Raw genomic sequence first — 12,558 nt, 5'->3', positions numbered from 1 at the left:
AAAATATGGGACTATAGGTCAGATTATGTGAAATGTGATTTGACAATTTCTCCTTAAAAAATGATTGCACAAGGTGAATTTCGGCCAAAAACTAGTTAGATATCTAGATAGGGACCAAATTTGACTAATGTGAATTTGTAAAGGACATAAAATTACACTTTTAGAAGTAAGGTACAAAAAAGTCATTTTACAACATGTGAGGGATGTTTTGAATGATTTTCCCTTTTTTTTTTTTGGTTTACAAATAATGAGGTTGAACTTAATTTCACTTTTATTTTTGCATTTACTAATATTTTTTAGCATAAAATATCTATTCCCATTCACTAAAAGGGTTTAGAGTAGCTTTGAGTGGAGTTGTAGATACAGCAAGAAGGCATCATTAGCATTTAATTGGACATAAATAACCACTATTCGTACTTATGCATAAGAATAGAAGCAATTATGCATAAAGACATACATGATCACGCTCCTGGAAAGCCTTGTTCCTTGCTTATTATCTTTCTCAGAAAAGAACTTGAACAACAATATAATGCGCTAAAAAGAAAAGTGACAACCAAATATTTACAGCAACACGTCTACGCACTCAAATTAATTTTTTATTTTGAATTAATCTTCTATACATTAATACTATGCTTGGTTGCATCACAACTAATTTTATTGAATTTGAAATCCAAATTTGCATATGTGATATACATCCAACCACATTAATGTATACACTGTGCTTTTATTGAAGATTAATCCTTTTCTTGTCTTTTTTTTTCTCAAATGTTTGGGGTACAATTACAATTTGAAGCCATGTTTTTTTGACGGCTATCTATCCAAGTTAAACACAAGTAGCATTCTAAGTATCATTGCGATGGTCAGGTGCAAATCTAATCCTATGACACATATTACAGTAAAAAAGGGTTTGTTTAAAGACTGTAGGGGTACTTGTTAATTTTTTCGTAAAAATAAAATTAATTTGAACAAGTGTCTAAATATATTCCTACGACAAATGTGAATTTGAGCATTCACATAGCAAGTCATATATTAATTTTGGTATACTAATCAGTGTTCACTAACCTCCTGTGAAAAAATTAAAAGAAAAAAAAATAAATGAAATCTTGCAAGTAATTATGAGAAAGTAAGATGAATCGATAATCTATTCGTGTATTTTTATTCCTTCATTGATTCATTGCATACCAAGTACAATGAGGCGTGGAAGACTGGTATTTTTCCCCGAAAACATTAATGTAATTTAGTTTTTGGCCGGCGGTCCACTTCGTCGACAATGATCTGTTGCATCGCAGCCTCTGCTGTAAGGATTCTTTGAACGTGCCGGTGCACAATTTTGAGGGTCTTTCCGGTTACATCTAGGATCATCTCCCTTCATAGCACCTCCTGAGATCGATTCAGCATATGAAGATGGTGCAGTTAACAGAAGTGCAACAAGACAAAGCAAAAGGACTTTGTTGCAAGTCTGCACCATCTTGAATAAAGAATCAGATGATTGATTTGTTTTTTTTTTTTTAACTAGCACATGTCTCTGGGTTTATGTAATGATACGAGGTCAAACAATGCAGAGGCTTTGCATGTTTTGTGGAATAATGTGAGAGGGTCAGAATCACTTTCTAGAAATAGAAACTAAACATGAGGTATTTAACTATTTATTGGTCACTGAAACCATTTTTTGCGTAGGGAATGGAACATGCAGCCTCCCATGTTTTTTTGGAGTAGAAAAAACAAAAAAAAAAAAAAAAGTAACTTTTCACTTTTAGATTCAATAAAGTATAGATAATAGAAACTTGTAGAGAAGAAATATACATGAATCCTCAGCTCTCCCTAACCTTGCTAACGTATGACTGTGATTAACAATTGATTTGGTACTAGATTCAAGGCATAATCTCAAAAATCTCCCTTGAGGTTTATCACAATTTCACTATACGCTTCTCAAACCTTTCAAATATTACAATTACTTTCAGTGTTTTGGGTGGTTTTGATGTAACAAAGTTAGCTCATTTACACAAAAAGTTCATATTAAATGCTAATGAGTACAAAATCACGTTAGCTAATTAAGTGCAATCGCCTCAAATAAGGGGAAAAAAAATAACAATTCGATACAGAATTTCAGTCTTCCCATTGAACTATCGAGGGATGTTTACATTACATCTTTGCCATGATGTGGCTGGTCATAGTAACAGAGAATCATGGCGCATCCAAAGTACAGAGAACCGAAATCAGGCAATTAAGCAGGTCATTGAACTTCTCTAGATCGATCTGTATGTTATGCTGGATGGAAGAACAATAAATCTCAACCAAATGTCATTGATCATACATGCCTAACCTGTTGAAGATTCATCTGACAGCCTATGAACCCAACTAACCAAATGTGGTTGATCATACGCGCCTAACTAACCTGTTGAACATTCATCTGGCAGCCTATGAACTCAACAACTTTGATGTTCTCCCGCTTGTATCTTCATGAATTCCAAGTGTGCTTTACCATTGAGCTTTGCTGCAAAGAATTCCCTGAAGAACTTTTCTACTGGAATACTACGAAAAACTGCCGGATTATGTGGTCCAATAAGGCTGCGAGCAGGGGCCACTTCTGCGTCTAGGTTAGAGCTATAAAATGTAGCAATAGATAGCCGTTCTCTGTCAGAATTCACTGTTGCTCTGTGCTCAATACTCCGATACAAGCCATTGCTGAGGATCTGTGCAGCAAAAGAAGATATATGAATAGCATTTTCACAAGCACCAATATGAACAAGCACTACAGTTCCTGTGGAAAAGCTACATGTTCGAGAAGTTTCTTAAATAATGTCTACACTATGCTCACCTAGAAAAAAGATTGATGAAATAGTTGAAATGGTATTCTCATTGAAAGGCTATCAAGATATATACCCTTGTCCACAGACCATTCTCTGATATCCTATTTGACAGGACACCAACCTTCTATTTATGCTACAAAGAGTATGCAAGTTCCAAAATCACAATAGTCTCTAATTTTAGTATGTCATAAGCTAATTAGCTTCACCTCTATTATGTCACCAACATTGACTATTAATGCATCTGGAAGTGGCGTTACTGGTAGCCATTTTCCGTCTTTCCGTATCTGGAGGCCTGGTGTTCCATTCAGCTGAAATAGAATTGTCAAAGCAACTGCATCTGAGTGCGGATTGAAACCAATTGCCATTTCTGGCTCTGGGCATGGAGGATAGTAGTTCATACGCATAGACTGTACACCATCACTAAACAAGCCTTTCATTTCCTCCTCATCAATCTTCAGAACCTTAGCCATTTCCCTTAATAGTGTCATGGCTAGGATTTTGACTTCCAGAGAGTAAGCTTCCATTGCATCTCTGCAATTTTTAAGAGAAGCTAAAAATTGCTTGTTAACAAGATATCATCTCTCTTAAATTAAAAATCTGTAGAAAGCCAAGAGGCGCACCATTTCCTTTGAGAAACATTTCATTAAACAAGCATATATTGACTGTTATTAACAGCCCTTGGCCTTGCTCATTACAGCAGCTGCACTGCGACTGACAAGCAAATTCATGCATTGAAACTACAAAATTAAACTCTCAAACTCATGTAATGTTACCAGATTACCAGTCCCTATATTGCACAGTGAAAGGGTCAATACCATTCTATTCATATAACTTTAGGCTATATATTACCTGACTTATAAAGTTTCAGCAGAAAAACTACATAAGAATAAGAGGAGGTGGAGATAAAGAAGAGAGGGGAGGGGGTGGGAGAGAGAGAGGACCTGAGTTTTCGGGGTAGCTTTTCGAATAATTCCACTTTCCTAAGTTTATCAGGGAGGGTGGTTATGTAAAACATGTCTGACCAGTCAAGCTTCTGCTCCTCTGATACAACAAAAAGCTGCCCAAAGCCCTCGTGATTCTCTGGCTCTTGCCATAACGCCTTCTTTTCCTCAAAAGGAAGTTTGAAGAAATCTGTAATTTCATTCCTCAAGCAATCTAGCAATGAAGTAGAAAGTCCATGGTTTACGACCTACTCCAGGAAACAAGAAACAGAGTCAGAAAATTCACCTATTAATAGTTTATAAAACCTGCTCATCAACAAAAGTAGGACCAATGATAGGTTTGGGTGCATGGTCAATTGGACCAATGATGCTACACTGTGTTCAGGATACAAGCACATAGATGACCCTGATGGAACAGGAGGGGTATTGGCTATTACCCAATGGATAATAGGCTGAGCCGACCTGATTAACACAGTACAAAATATGTCCTTAATCTCCCTATATATTATCCCCCTAACTCCTGGTGACTACACAATCAATGTTCCCTTCAGAACTATTCATCCATTTATCTCAGATCTGACTTGAGGGTTGAAGTGACCTCAGTTAAACCTTGGTCATAAGTGATTATTTGTGCAGATTCTTATAGCATCAAGGTTTTCTGCATATCCGACCTGATTAGCTCATCATAACATCACAACAGCTCAACTCGGATAAAATCTTGCTTCTTTAATAGACATTAACAGTTGGGTAAGGACCCAATTTTGGCGGAATTTTACATGCCATAAGAAAGCAGGACATGATACAATCCAGTCCACTTTCCTCATCTAAGGAGTTTCAACTTCTAAACAATCCAATCATCCAAGAGGAATTTCACTCATCAAATTCCTCAAATTCAAAAGTGAGAGGACTAATGTTAATTTACCTACCAAAGCGCCCATATACTGGCTGATAAAATTGGAAATCAGGCATCTTACTTGAAACTCATGTTAAAGCTTTTTGGGCTCCCAATATACTACATACTCTTGCTCTGATGCAGCTTCAAAGCACCAGTTTCCTATAACCTATGGAAAGCATTTACAGTGCATAACGAAAGCACTAAATATGGCGATAGGAAAGTGCACAGAACATTTTATTACCTCTAAAAGTTACACCTAGCTACGCCAAGATGCCTTTCAAAGTAAGAATTGGATATAAGGCTATGCATAAAGCAAATCCAATTCAAACAAATTACAACTTTTTAAATAAAAGAATGAACCAGGACATTGTTCACAGGCATGACAGAAACACCTCCAGCGTATGTCCAATCTACATGAACTGTGAAAAGTATGTTGTTTTACAATATTGAGTCAACGCTCATTTTCTCCATATGCATTTCCTTTGCCCGAAATATAGATTCACATAACATAATAGAGTAGACAATTTGAAAGATTCCGCATAAGCTCTGTAGACATAGAATGTTAAGCTGCAATGAAGTCAAGCTCAGCAAGACTCCTCAGTTAGGTTTAGATAGTTCTAGCCTTTACAGAAATCCCCAGCACATTTGCTATCAACAATCAAGATTACCAAATACAAATATCGTATTCTAATAACCGTATAATCCAGCATATAATCTCGACCATCCGAATTCAAATACAGCAATATCCAATGTCAACTTCCCTCAATCTTATTGGACTGCAAAAATATTTCTCATCAATATACTCCATAAATTCAAAATTGCAGAAATTTTAACCATGAGATATGTCAATAGAATCAATCATCCCACAAGCTCAGCTCAAGACAGGATATCAATTACACAGTCAGCAAGAGGAGGAAGGACTAAATTAATCTAACCTGGAAGAATCCCCAGTCCTTGCAAGCTAAGTGAAGCTTCTCCAACTCAGAATCCATGGAATTTTCAGACAGCAATCTCTCAACATCGATGACGGGTACTGCTGGAAGCGAAGTTTCGTGAGAAACAATGGGTGATTCTTCGTCGTGGTGAACGTATCGAGGTGGGATTTTTGAGATGGGCTGTTTGGCAAGCTCCTGGACACTGGGAACTACGAGGGATTTGCCAAAGTTGACGAACTGTAGAGGTGACTCCGCCATGGACTGTTCGACGCCAGACGTTAGAGAGCAAGTGTTAAAATGGATCCAGTTTAGTATTATCAAACATATATAGACCAAGGGACAAGGGCACAAACGGTTGCAAGGGGCACAAACGGTTGCAAGGGACACAAACAGTTGGAGGTGCAACCGTTTCTGCCGGTTGTGTGCATTTTTCACTGTGCGTAACTTTGATTGCACACGGTGTAACTTTCTTTGTACACGACGTAACTTTAGAACAAATTTTTGTGGGTCCCACACACGGCGTGAAAATCACGTTACAAGATGTAATCTGAACCGCACAAATTTTTTTGACCAAATCATGGCCGTCAACTACCACACACGTCAACCGTTCCTGCCCCATTTCCAATGAAGTCATAGCGAGTCTATTAGGCGGGATTTTGTGGAAGGGAGTTTCAATGGTTGGTAACGGAGGCGTTAAACTTAGACATAGGTTTTTAGAAATTTTTTCCTTACTCACTAATCAAAACGACTCTGTTTTGAGCTTTGTCAACGTGGATTGATGATGGTCACTTCTTCAGTTTTGTGAGGGAACCGTTCAGGGACGGTCTTTCTGATAACCGTCCCTGCCCCCTATCCAACTTCATTTCAATTCTTGGTACAAAAAACTTTTTTTAGTCTCCCTCCAAAAAGTTGTCAATATTCATTTACAACTTTAGAACTAAAGCAAAATACAATCAATGAATAGGAAAGTTGCAGACAAGGGGCAGAAGAAGAGCAGTCAAAATACACTTAGGAAAAGGAAGAACTACATATTGAAGGAAAAAGTCTTGGAGGCCTAATATCTATAAAGGGTTGGGGAAGGTCATGACTGAACAATGAAGCTAAAGATGATGGAGTCCAAAGCAGTGACACCCAATCGCATCTACATAAACCCTACAAGTAACAATATTGCAAACTAATGACATAATTTCCATTGTTTGGTGAATAGCATCACATGATTTTATATCATGGTTGTCGAAACTCTATAGATGTTAGAAATTAGATATGTTCATGGGCCATATGGGAGAGTAAAGTAGAGAGAAATTTTGAACACCAAGTGTTTGCCAAAAAGAAAAGGAGAACTTCCAAACCAATTGGTAGAGGGAGTTGTTAGGAAGGGATAAATAGGGGTAATAACTCTCGCATTAGTAGCAATAGTGTAGTCATTATATAACAGGATTACTGGTTGTTTCTATGAACTTCTTATAGATTTTGTTGGTTAGCAGCGCCTGTGTGCAGATTATATGTTATGTGTGGTTTGTACATACTATTCATGGCGACGTACAAAACGAAAAAAAAAAGTGTTACAAAGGTAGTTCCCTTAAGAATGCCTCTTACAGCATGTTGTATAAGAAACATTTCATATGAATATATAATGACGCGGAGTAAAATTGTTATGCGGAGTAAAATAACATAACGCTTAGATTGGTAGACGCATTGCAGAGAAAAAGATTACAAGGTTTTATAGCTAGTGGGGTTGGACACCATGTTGAATAACTGTTACATGCAGTGAGTCAGCAATTACAGTAGCAAAACTGATATGTAATATTGCGTGAACATACTATGAAATTGCTACCTATTGTTTGTTAGTTAACTCATATTTGCATAATCATAAGATAAATAGAAGAAGAAATTGATTGTTTGAAACTTGATAGCTAGGGCAGTAGATGACAATTTGAACAGGGTAGGCATAATGAATAACATAGTTTTTAGCTTGGCATACTAAATGTGGAAAAAAGATTATAAGTTTTACTTTGCTAGTGTGCTTGAACATGAAGTTGGATAACTATAACACGCAATGAGTTAGCAATTACAGTGTAAGAACTGCTCTGTAAAATTTCATCAACGTAACTGTGAAATTGGTACCTCCGGGTTATTACATTAACTCATATTTGTAACGTAGGACAAGAAATAGAAGAAGAAGTCAATCCCATCAAACTTGATAAATGAGTGAGAGTAGATTGTAAGTGGAATTGGCCAAACAAAATAATTAACCTACTGTTAATTTTGGCAAACAGAGTGTGGAAAATAGGTTACAAGTTTTCATAACTATTGTTACTAAGATTTGAAAGTGATATATTATATATGTTAGTACTTTGTAATGCATTAAGAATAAGTGAGGAAAGCATAATGGAACTGAAGTGCAATTATCTGTGTAAAACTCCAGTTTAAATGGCAGGAAAAAGATCGAGAACTTCAAGTAAGAAATGTGGCAGAGATGAAGCAACAGGAAAGCTTGATGGCAGACAACCTGAGGTTCCATCTAAATCACTTAATACGTAAATGGCTAGTATTTGTCTCTCACAACATCTATAGAACTCAATACGTGAGATAGATGATAAGTACATGCAACATGCAGTGGGAAGAAGTCAGGGAAAAAAAGAAAAAAATTGAAGGTAAGACATCTTGTTCAGATTGCCTTTCTTAGTGTGGAAACATGGTTACCAGTTATCTTAATTAGTGTGCATATACATCTTGTTAGATAACTATTACATTCTGTGATAGAACAGTGACAGTGAAAAAATACTTTGACACGGTTACAATCAACTAACATAATGATATTAAATCAAGTCCTAGAAATTGATAATGGAACTCTTGTGAGGAAAGAAATGCAAACATAAGTTTACTCTTGTTTACAAGTTGAAACCCCAATTAATTGTAGCAGATCAGTAATTGAAACCTACAGTATGAAAGTTGATTGGCATGAATCTTGGTTCTAATGCCTATATGTTAGGCTGAATATACTTGTTATTCAAAATGTCTAGCGCATAATTGAATCTATTATATCATTACTTTATCTTGATTTGGGAATGTCAGGAGAAAACCTTACAAACATGAAAACAACCACATAGCTATACCTCCACAGAAAAATGCAAATATCAACTATACCAAAGTTCTAGAATACATTCCAACTCACATAGCTATTTTTTGCTGTGCTATTTCCAATCTATTTTTTATAAATATGCACAGTCAAGTAACTAATACCTCTTTTGACAAAAAAAAAAAGTAACTAATACCTCATTGATTATACCTCAAAGATCGTGTATATTTTCGTAAGCTAATTAATGCAGACATTAATAAACATTAGTAATTGTTTACTCTTATTCATAAGTTGAAACCCCAACTAACTGTAGCAATCCAGTAATTGAAGCCTACAGTATGAGAATTGATTGGCATGAGTCTTGGTTCTAATGTCTATATGTTAGGTTGAATGTACTTGTTATTCAAAATCTCTTACTCATAATTGAATCTGCTATATCATTCTTAGAACTACTGTCTTGATTTTGAAATATTGGGAGAAAATCTTATGTAATTGAAATGTAATTGTTTATCAAAAAGTTGGTGCAGATGGCATGAAGGAGATTGAGAAGTTTGACTAAGAAAGCAGCTTGAAAAGAAAAAAGTGAAAAATTAGGTAGTAGCGAACTTGAAGCGCCATCAAAATCCTTGAATATGTAAGTTTGTCAATGCTTTTATGTTGCACCAATATGTTGGCAAGAGAGTGAGACGTGATTGTTTGATTGATTGCAATTACGAGTTGTTGAATTGGTCTCACTTTATTTTAATTTCCATAGATAAGAGTATATGAAACCTTAGCCAAACTGATATGTGTTGAACAAAGTAAATAACCTTTACAATTTGCTTGAGCAGTGGCAAGATGGCGCTGAAAAGGACAAAGAAGACTCCACGTGAAAAGAAAGAAATATGAAAAGTGGGAACTTTTGAGCTTGCAAAAGCAATCCCACCATTTATAATTAGAAAGAAAAAAAAGAAATCAACTTCCGAAGAAGAATGGAGCAAGTGAAACTCAATTAACAGCATTGTATAACTCTTTTACTTTCTTTTTTATAGATTTTTGTTACCACAATATTTGTAAATTTTCAATTTCGCTTTATAGAAAATATTATGTAGTGATAGGTAAGAATCCTTGTAGATATCATTGTAATCATTATAGATTTGTGTTCAATTTGTAAATTTGTTTGAAGCATTGTATATATCTATTAGAATTGTTATACATATTGTTATAACTGGAGTAGGGATGGCAACGGGGCGGGGTTGGGGCCGGGGACCCCTCTCCCATCCCCCGCCCCGCTGCCTACAAACTCCCCCCGCCCCGCTTCCCCCGCGGGGGCACCCGCGGGATTAATAAAATTTTCCCCGCTGGGTTAATAAAATTTTATTATAGTTAAATTTTAATAAATAATCAAGTACTAAAATATCAACACATTATCAAGTTATTATTCATTTTAATTTTACAATTGAAACTCATAAAAACAATCAAACAAAAGTTATTTGAATACAATCCAACATGATGAAATAAATACAACTAAAATAGTTAAGTTTTCACTTTTGGTACAAATACAATCACTAATTCATTATTGTGTTTGTGCTTTTTTTTAAGAAAAAAGTGTTATTCTATTAAGTGTAATTAGAAATTTAGTATAAATATATTAGTAAATTTAGTATAACTAATTAATAAATTCTATTAGTAGACATGTCTAATTATTCGTATAATTGATAATATCAAGTATATTACATACACTAATATACATTATATAATACATCTAACTAATAATATCATTATCATAAGTTTATAACTAATTAAATTACATACTCCCTCCGTCCCAAAATAAGGGACGTTTTTGGGGATTCTAACTTATTATGCACAGTTCAATCAATTTGAATGTGAGACATTTTTTTCCAATCGTGCCCCTTTGACCGATATCAAATCTTAATTGCTGTCTATGGTGATGTGAAAAGAATCTGTGGGTCCATGTAAAATGTAAGCTCTTTTTCATGCTGTTGCCAAGCACGCGCCTATTTATGGCCATCAAAATTTTTGGTGCTGTCCACGCACCTTTTTTTTGGATGTCTATTTATTGCTTTTGTGGGTTCCATCATACTTGTTTTTTATTTTATCAATGTCTCTTTTGAGGCTACAAATGGAATGTTAAAGAAAAAAATGGTAGTGTGACTCAAATTTTGGGACATGAAAAAAGGTGAACTATGACAATAACAATGGGACGGAGGGAGTATTATATATAATTATATATATAATTTTTTTTTTTACGGGTGGCGGGGCGGGGGTATACTTCCCCGCCCCCCGCCCCGTTTCTAAACAGGGGGAAAAAATTCCCCCCCCCCGCCCCCGCCCCCGCCCCAACCCCCTCCCCAAGAGCCCCCCGCGGGACGGTTGCCCGCCATTGCCATCCCTAAACTAGAGTGTACATTTGGTTTATTTTTATATGCATCATACCTAATAAACCTAAGGATATTTGTTCAAAGAGCAATTAAATGATAGAAGGATGCCAACATTGACATCCCAACCACGTTTCTAAGGTTCTTAGTTTGGGGTTTTATAAAAATGGAAATGAGTGACACTATGATTGGGTGTTACAAATTTGTTGATAAAACGGAAACATGTACACTCCACAGAAAAATGCTAATATCAACTACACCAAAGTTTCTAAAATACATTCCAACTCACGTAGTTACTTTTTATTGCACTATATCTAATTTTCCTTTTACAGATATACATAATCAAGTAACTAACACCGAACATGATGTACATTTTTATAAACTGATTGTAACTCATAGATCACTCCGTGTAAAGTACTCACAGACAAATTAATACTACTCATACAAGGAAAATTATGCATCAATTATAGGGAGATGCACAAGTTGATCAAATGGCCAATAACCATTTCAAAGTTATGCGTACCATTGCACTACATTTCATAGATATACACGGATAAGTAACTAATATCTAACATGATATACATTTTTGTAAACTGATTATATCTCATAAATCACCTCGTGTAAGTTGCTTATAAGTAAATTAATATTAGTCATACAAATAAAATTACGGACCCACTGCAGCCTACAAGAAGATGCACAAGTGGGTCAAAACACCAATAATCATTCTAAGTGTATGCGTACCATTGCACTATGCATGTGGTTGTGATGACTAATTGCAATATGCATGAGTAATTTCTACTTTTTGAGATTGTCATATATTGACAACTAAAATCTTACCTAAATCCACTACTTCCATAATAGTGATAAATGACTAGTTAAATTTTTGTTCAATCAATATGTATGCAACTTATAAATAACCAAATGTAACTAAAATCTTTGTTAGAATGTACTTACATTTAGTTCTTAATACATTACCACATGTTCAATCTATTTTACAATGTCCAAGGAAAAAAAAAAGTTAAATTACTAATTTTAGATTCTGTTTATTAGTATTGTATATTTAGTTAGTATTTAAACATTATTTATTGCTAATTTTTTATTATTAGTTCGATCTGTTTTACAATATATCCAAAACAATAACTTCTATTCTATCGATTGGTAAAAAAAAAAAATTACATTCTATTGCTAATTAGTAACATACTGATGTTGTACCCCATGTTGGTATTTATTGACTTTCCATTGCTAATGTCTTACAAACTGTTTAACCCATTTTATGATATATTTAAGGAAATAAAGATTTTGGTTTCGCAAATTGGTAAAAATTAGTTACATTTGGTTACTTATAAGTTACATACATGCTGATTGAAAAAAAAATTTAACTAGTCATCTACCACTATCATGAAAGTAGTGGCTTTAGGTAAGATTTTAGTTGTCAATATATTATAATCTTATAAAGCAATAATTATCCATCAACAAATTTGTAACACCCAACCATAATGTAACTCATTTTCATTTTTATC

At 34.9% G+C, this 12,558-nt stretch overlaps 1 protein-coding gene across 1 annotated transcript; it reads right to left on the bottom strand.

Moving 5' to 3' along the window:
* Window positions 1-2,071: 2,071 nt before the first annotated feature.
* On the bottom strand, window positions 2,072-5,869 carry LOC113709573 (protein SRG1-like). Its single transcript, XM_027232371.2, has 4 exons — window positions 5,582-5,869; window positions 3,752-3,999; window positions 3,017-3,341; window positions 2,072-2,693 (listed from the first exon to the last, which is right to left on the bottom strand). Exons 1-4 carry the CDS (start codon window positions 5,837-5,839, stop codon window positions 2,427-2,429), a joined length of 1,098 nt encoding a protein of 365 aa, XP_027088172.1. The 5' UTR covers window positions 5,840-5,869; the 3' UTR covers window positions 2,072-2,426.
* Window positions 5,870-12,558: the final 6,689 nt, after the last annotated feature.

The sequence above is a fragment of the Coffea arabica genome, chromosome 9e (genome assembly GCF_036785885.1).
Source record: "Coffea arabica cultivar ET-39 chromosome 9e, Coffea Arabica ET-39 HiFi, whole genome shotgun sequence".
NCBI classification, from domain to species: Eukaryota; Viridiplantae; Streptophyta; class Magnoliopsida; order Gentianales; family Rubiaceae; genus Coffea; species Coffea arabica.
The sequence above is the reverse complement of the archived record's forward strand: the minus strand, read 5'-3'. Positions and strand labels throughout refer to the sequence as shown.

Coding starts and splice junctions, on each gene's coding strand:
- LOC113709573 (XM_027232371.2), bottom strand. CDS start 5,839: ATGGCGGAGTCACCTCTACAGTTCGTCAACTTTGGCAAATCCCTCGTA. Junction 4,000..5,581: donor AGGACTGGGGATTCTTCCAG/GTTAGATTAATT, acceptor TTCCTGGAGTAG/GTCGTAAACCATGGACTTTC. Junction 3,342..3,751: donor AAGCTACCCCGAAAACTCAG/GTCCTCTCTCTC, acceptor TAAAAATTGCAG/AGATGCAATGGAAGCTTACT.